The following is an 18,288-nucleotide window of genomic DNA, read 5'->3' on the forward strand; positions in this document are numbered from 1 at the left end:
CCATTGACTGAATAAAAAATCTTTATTATTAATATTTTCTCCGCAGCTGAGGGTATCATATCAACTGTATTGCTTTTAATGATAAAATAAAAATGTTGGCAGTTCAAAAATGTGAAAATAATAACTTCATTGTGACACATTATTGCACTGTGTGTGGCGTAATTTTGGGCTGAAAACGTATTTTTACGCATTTTTACAAAATTTTGGAATATGTGTAATTCTTAGCTCAATTTTAACAGTTGTTTTCAATACAGATTTCAATCCTCTACAAATAGTTTCTAACGTCTTTTGATGTAAAATAATTAGGGAAGTAGGAATTCAGCAGTTTAGAATTTTACATTGAGTTTCCTGTGGCCCGTTTTCCAATTCACCACCCGGTAATATCCTAGTTTACTTTATATTTTTGTATTTGTAATTTTGGTGTTGTTTCCCGTAAAAACTTATTTTGAATTATTCATGAAAGTTGTACATCGTACCTATTGTAGGAGTTTAAATAAGAATACATATATATTTATAAGGTAGAAAACGTTAAAATCCCATTATGTATTAACGTAAAAATAATGTTGATGATATTTTAGAATGCCAGGCTGTAGTGTGGCCAAATTTATTAGGTACCTACTATTATTTAAATTCTTACAATATATTATTAGTCCAGAAAGCCACCGCGCATCCGCTAGGAAAAATATTCTAATTCGGATTTTTTACACAGTCTTACTCAAAAAGGACCCCTTTTAACAAATTTGCATGTTGCCAGGACCAAAAGTTGGTCAAAAATTTTTTAAACGTTTTTTTTTTGTTTTTTTTTTAAAATTATTTTTTTTTGCATGGAACATGTTGCACTAAACATCTTTATTTCTTGATAGTTGACTATTTTCCATACATCAAAGACATATAAATACCGATTAAGGGAAAGGAGCAAAATGCAAAATTTTGACGCACGTCAAAATTCTCAATGTGTTTTAAATGTATTAATTTTTTTCGAATCCTGAGAAAACTAATAAATATTTTTGAAAAATTTAAACGCAGAATGAAATACTACATTATCACCGAGGGCCGAAAGTCCCTGAAAACTTCTATAATGTTTATTTTAATAAGTTACAGTGCTGAAAATAAAAGAGAAGTGTGATTTTTAATTGCAAATATTTCATTCAAAAGAAACTTTTTATTTACTCTAAGGGACTTTCGGCCCTCGCTAATAACGTAATCTTTCATTCTGTGTTTATTTCTAATTTTTCTAAAATACTTTTTAGTTTTCTCAGGATTCGAAAAAAATCGAACGTCATTTTACGATTCAAATGACATTATACTCGTGACGTAATCGCACCGTTAATGTTCATTGGTTAGTCGATCTGGGCAGCCGTAGTAATGTCTAAGAACCGTGTCATATTCTAATGTTTTGGCAATGCTTTGACGTCAGAAATCTTGAATGACGTAAGCGTGTTTTTGTAATAAAAAGGGTATACTTTCCTTCCACTAGCTTTTCTGGTCACGTTTAATAACTGGGTTTTTGCACCAAATTTCAAATTTACGGTTTATTTAATCACAGGGTGGTGGAAAGTTGCTATAGTTCTGCTTTCTTTTACATTACATTAAATCATGAAGTGTAAATAACCGCTGCTATTATGCTAACGAAATATGTTAATATTAGATTTACTAAAGAATAGTTTAAATACAGCCTTTGAAAATATTTGTTGTTTTCAAATTCCAGATTTGAAAATGCACACATAGTGCAGAGAAATAACGTGAAACAGTGTTCTGTTGGGGACTTTGCCCGGCTAGGTAATACCTGGCAAGTTTTTTTGAGTTTTGGACCTCAATAACTTGGAGCTCTATGCTTCCTTTAGTGAATTCGGTGGATTTTTTAAATAATGAACAATTTAGGGCCAAAAATGCACCCTTTTAAGTAACTTCATCTACCAGTAAAAACTGCAGCATCTCCATCATCATAATCATGGCTCTATTGCCTTTCGTGGGCCTTGGCCCACGATATCTTAGTCTAGGTCTTCCTCTGGTTCTACTTCCTACTGGGTTTTGAAACATATATATTCTGGTGGAGTTTCCACCATTTCATTCAATGGTGGATTCATTCTTAACACGTGGCCAACCCATCTTATGAGGTTTATATTTACTAATTTTACTATATACGGGTCCTATTTTTACTACAATTCAAAGTTATATCGTTTACGCCATATATCGTATTCATTTATCCCACAATGCCACTTCTCCAGTGTTAACTTCACGAGTTCTACCAGATGATATGGTATTTCCCAGTTTCCGAAAAAAGTTTAAAGAGCTTTTTTCTATTTATTGTGTCATAAGCAGCTTTAAAGTCCACAAACAAGTGATGCGTTTTTTTAAAGTGTCAGTTGGTAGTTCAGATTTCTTTCCTAGGTGGCGCTAGAAGTCATCGTCCTGGAACTTCTGCTTGACGTGTCGTCTTAGCCTTTTATTAGATTAGATATCCTCAAAGAATATATACTCTCCTAGAAGAAAAGTTTGAATGGAACAGATGGTCACGTTTATTTGTCCCGTGAAAATACCATAGTCGTTGTCAAGCCACATGCACCTACTCAGTAGGTGCACAGAATCCTATGCTAAAACGTTACAGGGCAGTGCCCTTCTATTAACGTCTATATTCTTTGATATCCTTGTCCAAGCCATTGACTTTTACCTTTTACTGTTTTATAAACAATAGTGTGGGTTTACTGTTCATTCTGTTTTGTAATTCATTACTACAAAGATATGTTGAGAGTCTTGCTATTTGGCCACATATCTAATGCCTTTATTCTCTGCTGCATATATCTGTTCTTCATCTTGAGGAATGCATTTTTCTTCAGCACTTTATTCCACGTTCCATTCAACAAATCTGAACACATAGTTTGCATGTTTAAACGAATATACGAATGAAATTCTTCATTTCGTTGACAAAACAACTCATGTTTGTCGTTTTAACACTAGTAGTTGCCATTCTTGACATTAGTAGCCAGTATCATATTTGTCTTTGTCGTGTATGCAGAACACATTTAATAAACCATTTTTTTACTTCGTTTCTTTTAGGCGACGATGTCACCAGCACCCCTGACAATTTTCCCCTACAAAACGACGACTCGGCTCTTCCACAAGAGTGGTGTAGAAAATCAGAATGTGTTTACGGTCTGTCCGATTCTCTGTATGACAGAAATCAAGTAACGAAGAACAAAAATGGCGATCCCATAGCGGATTGTTTCGGAATCATAGCGAGGAGCGATTCTGCGATTTTGGCGGTAGCAGACGGCGTCAATTGGGGTAAGTTGTTTACAACTTATAAAAAGTCATTCTGCTGATATATTTGTTTTTTATTGTTCAAATACTTCGTCGCTTTGTAAATAAATTATTCTCAACCGATTTTTACATCTATACTTTAATTTTGTAGGTATTAATGATTTAATATTAAATGTTTGTATGATGTATGCTGTTCTCTGTTTTATTTCACATGTTTTAAATAGTCTTCTTGCTTCTTATCTTGTATGTAGTAATATATGTACATACTTTCATAAAAAATACGGATAAAGTAGGCCAATTCTATCTAATATACATATACTTAATATTTGTAGGAGAAAAGGCTAGCATAGCAGCCAAATCGGCTGTACACGGCAGTCTGCACTACCTCAACAAGACTATATTCAACGATACCAAACCGTTCGAAAGTCTTACCATAAAGACTGATGAGAGCTCTACTTCAAGCACTATTCTAGACGAAAAAGTGAATCTTGTAGGTAGCACAAGAGAAGTTTTCGTGTGTCTTTTGAGGGCGTTCAATTGTGCTCATGATCTCATTCTAGAAAATAAGGTAGGTCACTTCCTTACACAGTAACCGCCGGGCTACTAGACACAGGGTACATTGAGGTAATACAAACCTGGACCCTTCACGTATTGTACTGTTTACTTTTATGTCTAGTGGCGTCTAGAACGTCAGAAAACGTATAGAAATCAATATAAACATACATAGAAAGTTGACAGTTTATAGAACAGTTGTATTTGAAGTTTATAGTTGCCATTGAATTGAGTTACAATACTATTAAGAGGAAACAGTAGCGATCAACAGGTAGCGAAAACGCGTTCCATGATTGCGGCTGTAATTTTGAATATTATTTCGAGATATTTGGCACACGTATTCGTAATATAATAAATAGTGGCCCAATTTGAAAAATATATTAATATGTGGAAATTACTCTGTAATTAAATACAATATTAAAAAAACGAGCCTGTACCGCCATTAAGAAGAACAAAAAAATACACTTTCTTCAAATAAACTTTTTTATCCGATGCCTAGATTTTGTGTCATTTTGGAACTACTAATGAAATAAAAAATTTTAGTAGTTCCAAAATGACACAAAATCTAGGCATCGGATAAAAAAGTTTATTTGAAGAAAGTGTATTTTTTTGTTCTTATTAATGGCGGTACAGGCTCGTTTGTATTTAATTACAGAGTAATTTCCACATATTAATATATTTTTCAAATTGGGCTCTGTACCGCCATTCTGTATTATATTACGAATACGTGTGCCAAATATCTCGAAAAAATATTCAAAATTACAGCCGCAATCTTGAAACGCGTTTTTGCTACCTGTTGATCGCTACTGTATCACCTTAATTAATCTATTTGTTTGTATGAAAAAATACATTAAGCATCAAAATTAACGCACCATCTTAAAAATGGTACATTTTTGATGTCTCGTATTTCTTAAACCTGTTGCCCAAATTTGAGTAATTATTTTAATATGTTATTACTTTATTATTCAAGAATATCGATGTAATAATATTGTTGCTAAACAGGTAAGTGTCATTGTATACCGGGTGTAACAACGATAGTGTGTTTTTTCGTCAAAGTTCGGAACACCCTGTGGAATATTCCAGCGTATATAAAATATTGACATTAAAACTCGACTGTAGACTTAAGCTGTCTTAACATTCTGCTTTTTGATTCATTCGCTTATGTTGGATAATAAAAAAGTTAGGTACTTTAACAACTAGCAACGTTTTTCATCAATACAGGGTGTTTCTAAGTAAGTGCGACAAACTTTAAAGGGTAATTCTGCATGAAAAAATAATGACTGTTTGCTTTATAAACATATGTCCTCAAATGCTTTGTTTCCGAGATACGGGATGTTGAATTTTTTTTACAAACTAACGATTTATTTATTGCTCTAAAACCGGTTGAGATATACAAATGAAATTTAGTAGGTTTTAAGAGGTAGTTATTGCGCATTTTTTGACATACAACTAAGAATTTTATATTCACCATTGGCGTGCAGACGGGTAATATGACCCGTATGCACGCCAATGGTGAATATAAAATTCTTAATTGTATGTCAGAAAACGCGCAATAACCACCTCTTAAAACCTACTAAATTTCATTTGCATATCTCAACCGGTTTTAGAGCAATAAATAAATCATCAGTTTGTAAGAAAAAGTTCAACATCCCGTGTCTCGGAAAGAAAGCAAACGGTCATTATTTTTTCATGCAGAATTACTTCTTAAAGCTTGTCGCACTTATTTAGAAACACCCTGTATTGATGAATAATCTGGCTAGTTGTTAAAGTACCTAACTTTTTTATTATCCAACATAAGCGAATGAATCGAAAAGCAGAATGTTAAGACAGCCTAACAGTTAAGTTTTAATGTTATTATTTTATATACGCTGGAATATTCCACAGGGTGTTCCGAACTTTGAGGAAAAAACACACTATCATTGTTACACTTAAGCGAACAAAGATAATTGCAATTCCGAAACCGGGCAAATCAAACGATAAGCCAGAAAACTACCGCCCCATAGCTCTACTCAGCATGGTATATAAACTATTAGAAAAGCTTCTCCTCAACAGAATTAGTCACAGGATACTAGAAAATGTCCCCATTGAACAAGCAGGCTTCCGCCCTCATCGAAGCTGTACGGACCAAGTGCTGTCATTAACAACTTTTATAGAAGCTAGTTTTCAAAAGAAACAAAAGACAGCAACAGTATTTATAGATCTAACAGCAGCATATGATACTGTTTGGAGACAGGGATTAATATATAAACTGGCCCGCATTATCCCCTGCAGAAAGATAATTAACCTCATTGACAACATGCTGACCAACAGAGCCTTCCAGGTTATAATGGGAAAGGAGACGAGTAGACAGATGAAACTTAACAATGGTCTTCCACAGGGTTCTGTCCTTGCCCCTTTACTTTTCAGCCTCTATATTGCTGACATGCCTGAAACCGAATCTCGGAAGTTTGGATATGCTGACGACTGGACCCTTGCAACAAGCCACCAATCTTTAGAAACTACAGAAATCACTCTCACGAATGACTTATCCATCCTCAGCGAATACCTTAAGAAATGGAGACTACAGCCAAGTACTACAAAAACTGAAGTATCAGCTTTTCATCTAAACAACAAGTTGGCAAACAGAGAATTGCGAGTGTATTTTAATAACAAGCTGTTAAAACACAATAAATACCCGAAATACCTTGGGGTTACTCTAGACATAACGCTCACATTCAGAGAACACCTGACGAAAACAGCAGCAAAATTGAAAACACGCAACAATATAATACAGAAACTCTGCGGCACTACATGGGGGTCCACAGCATCAACATTAAGATCCTCTGCTCTTGGCCTGATATATCCGGTGGCAGAATACTGTGCTGCAGTGTGGCTAAATAGCAGGCATACCCACCTGGTCGACACCCAACTAAACCGTACTATGCGTATGATAACAGGCACAATTAAGCCCACCCCTACAATGTGGCTACCTACCCTTAGTAATATAGCACCACCTAACCTACGCCGCGAACATGCATTGGTTAAAGAATATAACAAAATAATGGACAGTCGCCAGCTTCTAGTCCACAACAACATCCCCGATATTCTTGGAAACCGTCTCCGATCCAGGTTACCCCCTCTACAATCTGCTCAAGCGCTGCAGCAATCCAACTTTGACTTAAATACCCGATGGAGAGAAGATTGGGAAAGTAGGACAGATCCGCATTACCATAGTCTACCGGACATCATAGGGAAACCTGGCGAATTTGAACGTCCCCGTAAGATTTGGGCAGCCCTTAATCGAATTCGAACAAACTGTGGAAGATGCGCCGACTCCCTCCACAGATGGGGTAAACTCCCCTCGCCTTCTTGTGACTGCGGCGCTGCAAGACAGACGATCAGTCACATTGTTCAGGACTGTCCACGCAGAGCATACACAGGCGACCCTATAGACTTTGTAATGGCAACCGAAGGGTCAATCGAATATATAAAAAAATTGGACATCTGTTTGTGATGCATTGTATAATGCATAAATCTAAATATATTCTGTGATATACTTAAGCCATACGCTAAATAAATAAATTGTTACACGAAAATACGGGACGTCAAAGATGTCAAATTTTTAAGGTGGTGCGTTAATTTTGTTGCTTAGTGTAATTATTTTGAATAGTTTCATGACAGTCAATGAAAGTCACAGGTGAGAACGAGCTGGATTATCACAAGCCTAGCAATTAGGTACCCGTGTGTCTACTAGCGTAGCGTTTACTGTGTATTATTAATTTTTTATTTAGGATTTCGTTACTATAATTTTTAATCGTTTTGATAGATGAACTGTCCTCTATTAATGAATTATTTTAAGGGCATGCTGACGACATTGACAGTTGCCGTGGTTTTGCCGCTTAGGCAGAAATTGGAGAAAAGAGTGAGGTTGCCGAACGGTCAGGAGAGATTAGAGACTGAGGCGCAATACGTTTGTTGTGTCTGTAACGTAGGTGATACGTTGGCCTATATTTATTCGAGGAAGTACGGAGTCAGAGAACTTACTAAAGGTAAGTTATAGAATATTTTTAATAAATAATCTTTTTTTGGTAATTCCCATTATAATTACATATTGAGAGACTTTTTCGGTATACTGCTCCCCTCTTGGATCTGAACGTCCCGATCAGAAATTCTATGTGAAAGTTCAGGATGGCGGAATATACAGAACTCTCTAGCTCTGCATAAACCCCTCAAGAAGAAATAACATTGTACTGTAATTGAATGACACGATCTCTTGGGGTTAATGTAACGCACAGTAATTCCTACGCCGGCTTCTGGGAAGTATCACTTCAACATGCTTCTCAAAATCTTGCAATCCAGATTTTCTAGTACATGGCCTATCTTTGATAAAGCCAAATTCTTGATTTCACAATTACACACGATTTTCTTTAAAACTGTTTCTTCTGCTGACTGAAACTGGAATGCCTTTGGGTTATCTCCATTCTTGTTGAGAACATCCCTCAGCTCAGTCGTTCTTGAAGGATCTTCTTGGATCCGCTGCATTCGTCATCCCGTTCTTCTAGTTGTTCATGTAACTGTTTTACTGACAGTTTTACGATTCGCATCTTTGATTAGGCACACACGTACTTTCCAAATGTTCTTTTTTACAGAAATCACCACCGAACAGCTTTCAACAGTTAAAAAGTCTTTTCAAAAGTTACTGCTTAATTTATTTTTAAATTAATGAATTATCCCACACACCTGGCACTACTGTAACGATTTTATATAAAAAGAACGGTTCTAATTTATATAAAACTATTTATTTCCAAACGATATTATCTTATATACCAAACTAACTAATAAGGGCGCTCCGTATGTATACCAAAAATATTCGAGAATCATCTGGACTAGTCCACCTCTATTCGTGACCATGCGTACTCGTTACCAACTTTTGAGAAGATTCTTGTATACAGGGTGTCCCAGACTGATTTATCCAGGCTATTTCTCTTAAACGAATAGAGATTTTCGAATGGGACCTACTGGGATGCATATTTAGGGGAAGAATTTTTTTACGCCATATGTTACAAATGGAATAGATCAGTTTTTGTCCCATTCGAAAATCTCTATTCGTTTAAGAAATATAGCCTGGATAAATTAGTCTGGGACACATAATTAACAAAAATAAACTGATATTTTTTTGATTACTAACCAACCGTTTTTATTTTTAACAAATCTGTTGAATAGACGATAGAAGACCACATCCAAAACTATAAAAAAATGTACAGGGTGCTATTAAAAAAATAAAGTTGGGGGTTGGAAATAAGGGATGAATATTTAGGGCATGATTTCTTTACGCCATATTAAAGTGTATTACAAATGAACTAGATCAGTTTTTCTCCCGTTCGAAAACCTCTATTCGTTTAAGAGATATAGCCTGGATAAATTAGTCTGGGTAACCCTGTATGTTGTTCTGAAGCTATTTCCTTGTGGCATAATTTATAATCAACTATTTTCAATGGGAAATAAGCCACAATTTTGCCAAAAAATGATTTCGACGCCCAAGTCGGGTGTCGTTGTCCAAATACAAAATAATACTAAATTAAACAAAAATGTTGTGGCCAAGTAAAATATTCTTCCAATATTTTATTTAATCTGACTTATTTATATCGACAATTCAGACATGTATTATACATTTTAAAGTAGAAGACTTTAAAATGATATTGCCAATATTGATGAGTGGCGTTCCTGGAACGACTTTACTAAAAGATAGGTCATTTGATTACATGAAATCAACCCAACTCAAGAATATCCGCCACAAAAAGTCATAACTTGTGATAGCTCTTTAAAAAGACAACCAAATGCAACGGTGGCAGTAAAATTTTCGCGTTAGAGACTCCATAGTAAATCACGAGGGAAAACCAGGAAAAACCTCGTCATACTATCCCGACATCGTAAGTATTTGGGCTTACATTTAGTTTACTCTCAAATCTAATACCAAATTCCGACTTTAATATATATGGCCGCTGCCTACGAAAAGTATAACTCCGAAAAATGCCGGTAAGAGTAGAACTTAAATGAACGCCGGCGAAGAATATTATTTTTAATTATATGATTGTGAAAATTATAATCCCTAATAAAGTGTTAGCGAAAAAATTTATTTTTTGAGGAGTATCAGCAAAAAACATCATTTTATTTTTGGGTCCACGAAAATTATAATTACTAAAAGTTCTCAGAAATAATTGTTTTCGTCGGCAGACACAGAAACAGAAAGGGAAATAATTGTTTTCGTCGGCATCTATTATGAACTAAATCTTTTCGTTATAAATATTTTGGGAGTTATAATCTTCGCGGACACGCATATAAAAAAGAATTGTATCGCCAACACTTATCAAAGAGTTATTATGTTCACTGGAAATGTATTAGGAATCACATTAATCATAGGTACCAGCGATATATGCTATTTTAAATTATAAATAATATTAATAATACATAGATATTATATAAATAATACTAAAATATAAAATATGTACTAACTCGATATGTTACTGACTTACTAATCGTGGTATTTTCTTTCTATTGACTTCCTCTTTTAGTATGGGTAACCACATCTTACTGCATTCTACCGAGGAATTTGCGACACAATTGGTTTCATTTAGCATAATTAGAGCCGCTTCTTTGATTTTTCTCTTTTTACTATCTGTTTCTTTCAGGACTATACTTGAACTCTATGTTCATTATCCCATGCGTGTTGACATATTTGAGATCTATCAAATTCTCTATTTTTAATATAAGACTGATGTTCACTTATTGTAACGTTTAATGGTCTTGATGTTTCACCTAAATAAAATTGTTCGCATTCACAAGGTATTTTATAAATGCAATTCTTTGTTATTTTTTGTTCATTGATAGGTTTAGTTTTAGATAGAATAGGTGACGTGTTTTCAATATGGCCTCATAGATCAGAATGGGGAACTTGCACATTTTTTTTTATTACATAATAATGTTCAGTTTTGTATAAAAATGAGATTTCCAAAATTTCCCGCTTCAAAAACTCATAATAACTTAGAAATACAAATTTAAAGTCTTCTTTATTTTAAAGTAGTTCAGACGGCCCGTGACGTCACATAGTTTTACATTAGTTTTTTATATGGTTATATCAGTGATGTGGGAGGGTTATATGTAAGTATATTCTTCTTCTTTAGTTTATTGGCCTCCACCTACTTGGGTATTTGTCCACAGCATCGTCGCGAAATATGGGAAAATATTTATATTGTAATGACATTTTTTGATCACTATACTTAATAGGAAGTGTGTACCTACTAAGTTTTATCGTTAAATACTTATGAGAATAATAATCAGAATAAAATCACAGTATAAAATTAGTAGGTATAATGGGAGTATAATATACATAATATATGTACTTACTTATCTGCTTTAACTCCCTGAACTTCTCCGACGGAAAAATTTTCACTCTTTTGAAAATATGTAGCCACCATACACATATCAACTATAGGTAAGTTATCAGACTGCCCTTTACAAAAACCCTCTTCGGTCATTTTAAAAAATATATCTTAAAAACACTCAAATATATCAGAAATAGAAATTATCAAATATATTTATAAAACTTAGTGTCAGTGTCAAAACGAATGCCAAACCTATAAGGGAACTTACACATTTTTTTATTACGTAATATTATTCAGTTTCCTTTAAAAATAATATTTCCAAACTTTCACGCGGTAAAACCTCATAATAACGAAGATAATTTAAAATCTATATATTTTTTTCTGTTTTCTGGCCTTGGTTTAGAAGAACCCTTAGCCAATGTAAAATAGTTCAAACGATCAAAAACGCTTGTGACGTTACATAACTGTATTTTCTACTGACGTTTATAGTGTCTAATTTAAAATTATATACAATTTTGTTTACTTTGTTGGTGCAGAATGTACATGCACAACTATATGACGTCACTATGCGTTTTGGACCACCTGTTTTAATTTTAATTTTTAATCGTCTTTAGGGGCCAAACGAAAGACAAACAAAACTTTTTTTATCTTTGATACATGTTTTAAATTATGTTCTGTTGTGATTTATAACATTTTTTTCGAATTTAAAAATTTATGCAAGTTCCCTGGATACATTCCTAAATATTATAAATGATCAAGAAGAGACAGTAAAATTTACAATGGAAAAGGAATATAATAACTAAAATTATTTTTTTTTGGTAAAATTGTGGCTTATTTCCCATTGAAAATAGTTGATCACCCTGTATGTGTCATACTTCTGAGAATTGTGACATATTATACGGAAAACGCTATTTGGTTACATTAATATATTAAAAAATCCACAAGGAAAAGAAAAAGTTTTCCTGTAGTTGGCTGTATACCATCAATCACAAAATTGGAAAGAAATCCTTTGTAAAAGGTATAAAATTTTTTTTATTAAAAATCCCTTAAAAGGGCTACATCACAACAAAACGTTTTCGATTTTTATAAAAAATCATCATCAGTGTTCGATAAACTGGATGCTAGCTGAGCCACAAAAGAAAAATATCTGGGTAAAAACCCTTTACATAAAATATAGATGCCTTAAAAGTGCATACTTCAAGAAAAAGGCCTGTGATGGTCACATGGTTATCCTGTTTGCCATGTGACCATCACAGGCCTTTTTCTTGAAGTATGCACTTTAAGGCATCTATATTTTATGTAAAGGGTTTTTCCCCAGATATTTTTCTTTTGTGGCTCAGCTAGCATCCAGTTTATCGAACACTGATGATGATTTTTTATAAAAATCGAAAACGTTTTGTTGTGATGTAGCCCTTTTAAGGGATTTTTAATAAAAAAATTTTATACCTTTTACAAAGGATTAATATATTATTTTTTGACACTTTAGGTTCCCACGATATCAATTCTAACAGAGACATGCGCGACGCACTAGGAGCTCTAGGTCCTGTAGACGGCATCAACCCAGAACTCAGCAACCTCACGCTCTCCATAACGACGTTGCAGAAAGGCGATATCGTGATGGTGGCCAGCGACGGTCTCACCGACAACTTCGACCCCAATGTCTGCAAATTTACTGTGAATACCAAAAACGATCAACCTCCCGCAAGGAAAGCAAGTACGAGACAAAGACCTGTACAGCCTCAAATGCCAGTAGAAATTAAGGCTCCCGTAGTTAAACCTGTTAGAAATTTAGAAAGCAGCGGACAGAAGCCTCCCGTGAAGCCCCCTAGGAAATCTAAGACTAGAGATGTAAACTCGGCAGAGAAATCTAGTATAAACAGTAACACAGTTTCTGATAAGTCTTCCTCCCCTTCTGTAGAGAACATTTCGATACAGAGCAAGAATAATACGGTAGTAGAACATTCCAGCGTTAGTAGTTCAAATGTACCAGAAGCAGAAGCAGCTAATAAAGAGTATAATAGAGAGCTAACGAGTAATGTAGTAGAGAGTAGTAAAAGTAATAGCCTTAGTAGAAATCCTGATTACGAAAATCCGCTTATAGCAGCTTTTATGAGTCAAAATTCCATAGATGGATCGCCGAAAATAGAAAAAAGTAAGTGAATTATACAGTATCCCTGTAAGTTGTATCCATATGGAAAACTTTTTTATTATTAGTTTTACGAAAAAAAGCTATTCTTCATATTTTATTTAGCGTATGGCAATTTGATACACAACATTATCACACATATGTTATAGTCTAACATCTAATGTATTAATATATTCAATCGACGCTGGTGTTGCAGAGGCGAAGTCCCGAGGATCTCCATCATACTTTCTCCGAGGGCATTCGGCAATCATATGCTGGATGGTCTGTTTCTCGGCGCCGCAGTCGCACTCAGCAGAGGTTCTCATTTTCCATTTATAAAGGGAATCTGCGCAGACTCCGTGACCCGTTCTTATCCTGTTAAGAGTTGACCATGATTTTCGGGGGAGGTCAAAACCTGGTGGAGTGTCGGTGATGCATGGTGTGTTTCTCATTATTAGGTTCGGTCTGTCGCTCTGCATGTTCTTCCACTGGGAGTTCATTTGGAAATTGTTGGAACTCAAGTTTATTGCATCTCTAGTCGGAGGTTTTCTGGAGCGCAATCGATGTGAGTTAGCGTCGGCGACATATGTGTGTATAGGTAACTGCGGGTTGTTAAGCAGCTTTTGGAATTCTCTAAGCAGAGCATGCTGACGACGAAGGTTAGGTGGAGGTATGTGGCTCAGTAGTGGAAGCCACTCCACAGGTGTAGACTTGATCGTTCCAGATATGAGACGCATGGCGACATTGAGCTGAGTATCTATAATTTTTGTGTGAACGCTGTTCAGCCAAACAGGGGAGCAGTACTCAGCTGCGGAGTATACGAGTCCAAGGGCTGAACACCGAAGTGTACTTGCTGTTGAGCCCCATGTAGTCCCGCAAAGCTTCTGTATGATGTTGTTACGGGTTCTCAGCTTTGCTGCGGTGTTCTCAAGATGTTTCTTAAAGGAGAGTGTTCTGTCCAGGGTGACGCCGAGGTACTTGGGATTATAGTTGTGCGTGAGCAGTTGGTTATCAATGTACACTTCAAGTTTTGTGTGGGCCATATTTTTGTTTAGGTGAAAACAGCTAACCTCGGTTTTTTTGGGGTTAGGTTTAAGTCTCCATTGTTTAAAGTACTTAACCAGGCGTTCCAGATCTTCCGTTAGGATTGCCTCGGAGTTTTGTATTAAGCAGTTTTGAGTTGCAAGTGCCCAGTCGTCTGCATATCCAAATTTTTTAGATCTGGTAGGGGGCATATCAGCTATATACATACTAAATAGCAGCGGTGCAAGTACGGAGCCCTGGGGGAGGCCGTTGTTAAGCGTTCTCTGTTTGCTCACTGTAGTTCCCATGGTTACACGAAAGTTTCTACTGCTCAGCATAGTATTTATGAGTCGGGCGGTTGCTTTGCAGGGGATTATTTTCAGGAGCTTATAGATGAGGCCATCTTTCCAAACCGTGTCATATGCAGCCGATAAGTTATACATTTTATGATTGTAAGTATATTATTATACAGTATGTCCCTGTAAGTTGTATCCGTATGGAAAACTTTTTTATTATTAATTTTACGAAAAACAGTTATTCTTCATAAAAAGCTCTGCATGGTCCAAAACCTAAGATTTAACCATCAAATATCAAATTTTTTGAATATTATACGAGGTATGTCAAAAAGTTCGAATTTCACTCAAGAGTAAAGCTTTATTTTTCACAATATTGAAAATTGCTATTATGAAAAGTTGTTTGGAATTAAAAACTATATTCTAGTATGCAATTACATCCTTCTAATTGAAAATTGTTTTTTTTTGTAAAATTATGGATAACACATTATTTTCAGTTATTTCAATTCAGATAACTCTTATTATTAATTTTACGAAAAAAGTGATTCTTAATAAAAAGTTCTGCATGGTCCAAAACCTAAAATACAACCATCTTATGTCAAATTTTATCAATTTTATACGAGGTATGTCAAAAAATCTGAATTTCGTTCAAGAGTAAAATACGTTTATTTTTCACAATATCGAAAATTGTTATTATGAATAAAAAACTATTAGAATTAAAAACTATGTTTCAGTATGTAATTACATCCTTCTAATTGAAATATTCTGAACTACATATAAAGGTACTTTACTTTTGATCTAAAGTTATCTTTTTTGGCATACCTCGTATAAAATTGATAAAATTTGATATAAGATGGTTGTATTATAGGTTTTAGACCATCCAGAACTTTTTTATTAAGACTCACTTTTTTTCGTAAAATTAATAATGAAAAGTTTTTATTTATTCTAAGGGACTTTCGGCCCTCGGTAATAATTTAGTCTTTCATTTTGCTTTTAAATTTTTTAAAAGTATTAGTTTTTTCAGGATTCTAAAAAATGGACAACATGTCCGTGGTAATATCTTCCAATCTCTCTTTGTCTTAAACGCACTCAGTCGAATAGAATATTGTCAGCATACCTATTGTCAGTCAGACATTGACAATCAGTGACAATTTTAAATATTTGACATGGCATCGGGAATATTTTGAGTTGTTGATTAAATAATATTGATATATTATAGTGTATTTGATGTGATTTGATTTAAGATGTGAACTTAATAAAAAGTTATTTATTGTGTATTATTTGTGGAAGATCCAAGCAGAGAATACATCAGCATAATATATTCTGTGATCCAAGTATTTTGTTGTTAAAGTTGTTCAAAATTGTAAGCGTTCCATAGTAACAATATATTATTAAAAAATCACTTTTAACACTTTTCCTCTTTTCTCGATTGAGTATTAGTTTTTGTTGTACATATAAATTATTACAATCACTGAATACATAGGTAGTGAAAAAATTATCACATTTATTAACTGAATTAATAATTTGCAATTATACAATAAATAACAGTTATCCAAGAAAATTCAAAAGCCATCTCTTTAAGTTAATGATGACATTTTCAAGTAGAATGACATTCTAGTAATGTTTACATATCCATACCTGTGTGAATTTTACTACACGTAATTTGACGTGTAAAGGCAGAACAAGTAGGGATAGCCGTAAAATAATTGCGAATTATGTACCCATGATCTTAAGTCTTTAGCTAACGTGGCGGCAACTTAAACCTTGAAAACAAGAAACCTAGTTAATTCTGACTCTAATTTTAGCTGTTAAGCCTCAACCCCACGCACCTGCTGTAGCCGAAAACAAAGCCAGCAGCTTAAGGCGCCAAGCTTCTAGTCACAGTCGAACTGAAACCTTAGATTCTCACAGGAAACCAGTTACACCCAAAACACCTTCTCACGCCAGTAAAACTTTGAAAACAGTGGAGGAGAAAAGTAGCACCGTTGGTCGGATGGAAGCAGGGTATAAATTCTTGCGATCGAAGACTACCATAGATATGAGAAGTTCCAATTCTAAGCCTATAATCAGAAACGAAGATGGAGTTCCTTATATTACTCCTCTGCAGAGATACGATCTTCAGTTGTTGTTGATGGAAGATATATTGAAGAACGGGATATCAGGTAAGGAAATTTTTACTATCTGCTATAAGTAGAAGAGATCTGAGGAATGATAGTTGAGTTGGTATTATTTTCACAATATCCATGGCCGTCTTTAATTCATCAGATCGTAATATTAGATGTGGCAACACTGTCCACCTGTCAAATAGAGGGCCTCTTTATAGATATAATAGTGGGCCTATAGCGGGAAGAGATATAGTGGGCCTATAGCGGCATTTTCATGGACATTTTTCAGTGCGTCACAAATGATAGAAAAAAAGATAAGTCCGTATAAAGAAATCTGGGGTTACTACCCTGGTGATGGGGTTAATTAACTGGAGGCACTATTTGTTCATAACCTCTATTTATTTATTCAACACTACTAAACATACCAGTAACCAGTTGGTGAGCTTGAGGTCTAAATATCGAATGATGAATAATGAATCACGAATAATGAATGATAAAAGAATGATCAGCGATGCTTCTCCTGAATCTATAAATACACTTGTAAATGTTGTTATTTAGATTATTGACACGACTCGACCGTGAAATATTAATAATATCGAATAGCTGACAAAGCGTTCTTGAAAACTAGTGCACTATGTTGGGCAATCGGTGTCACCTAATTATTTTACAACAACTGGCTATGTTTGTTTTTAAGATATTTAAAAATTAAATGAATATAAGTTGCTTTTATTTTGGATGCTGATATAATCCTGTACACATAATATACATAATACACATTTATAACATTTATTCTAACATGACATTTTAGTTAAAACTGACAGTTGTCGCATTTTATTTGCAATTTGGCATAAAAACAAATCAATTGTGTTTATTGCATTTATAAAATGGTAGTTTCTTTGATTTGTATAGTCTTATAAATTGTACAGATTATATTCGTAGATATATTATATAATTCGTAAATATTTTTTTTTCGATTATAGCGCCATCTGTCGACAACTATAATAAATGTTATAAATGTCTGTAATCACGGACGTGCCTTTGTTTCTGTCACATACAATTTAATGCGTTAGAAATAAATCGAAAAATTGTGACACATTGAAAGATGCCTATGAGAAAAAGAATATCAACGATAAACCAACGATCAAATGAAGAGTACAGAGGAAAATTACATTTTATTCATATTGAGATAAACACCAATAAAGGTTTAATTCTTGTGATATCTAAAAACTACTTAGGAGATTGTTAGCAGAATAGCAGAATTCTAGCAATTCTTATTCTATAATCTTAATATAATATAAATCTATATTAACTTATTAATTTAATAATGCACCAAAAAACTGCTGACATTCCTTGTTTTTGTTCGGTAGCATGTGGACAATCCTAGTTCTTTGGTTGGATACAAATTCTTAGAAAATTTATATAGGCTGACCTATCTGGTTATTGTCCTGAATCGATAGGCTAGTCGATAGTTCTCAGTTTTTGCTACCACATGGCGAGAAAAGTCAAAATTCAAGAAAAAATGACATTCCTTGTTTTTCCCCTATACTGTTCAAATGTGAAAATTGGAA

General features: G+C 34.3%; 1 protein-coding gene across 3 annotated transcripts in view; it reads left to right on the top strand.

The window, feature by feature from the left end:
- The window catches only part of LOC114325261 (PP2C-like domain-containing protein CG9801), a 47,527-nt gene that overhangs the window by 15,126 nt on the left and 14,113 nt on the right, over window positions 1–18,288 (top strand). For all 3 annotated transcript variants that reach the window (XM_050656628.1, XM_028273269.2, XM_028273268.2), the window contains 5 exons: window positions 3,058–3,285; window positions 3,594–3,829; window positions 7,652–7,841; window positions 12,661–13,326; window positions 16,421–16,777. In XM_050656628.1, coding sequence (XP_050512585.1) covers window positions 3,058–3,285; window positions 3,594–3,829; window positions 7,652–7,841; window positions 12,661–13,326; window positions 16,421–16,777 — 1,677 coding nt within the window. The remainder of the gene's footprint in view (window positions 1–3,057; window positions 3,286–3,593; window positions 3,830–7,651; window positions 7,842–12,660; window positions 13,327–16,420; window positions 16,778–18,288) is intronic.

Source organism: Diabrotica virgifera, chromosome 7, assembly GCF_917563875.1.
Source record: "Diabrotica virgifera virgifera chromosome 7, PGI_DIABVI_V3a".
NCBI classification, from domain to species: domain Eukaryota; kingdom Metazoa; phylum Arthropoda; class Insecta; order Coleoptera; family Chrysomelidae; genus Diabrotica; species Diabrotica virgifera.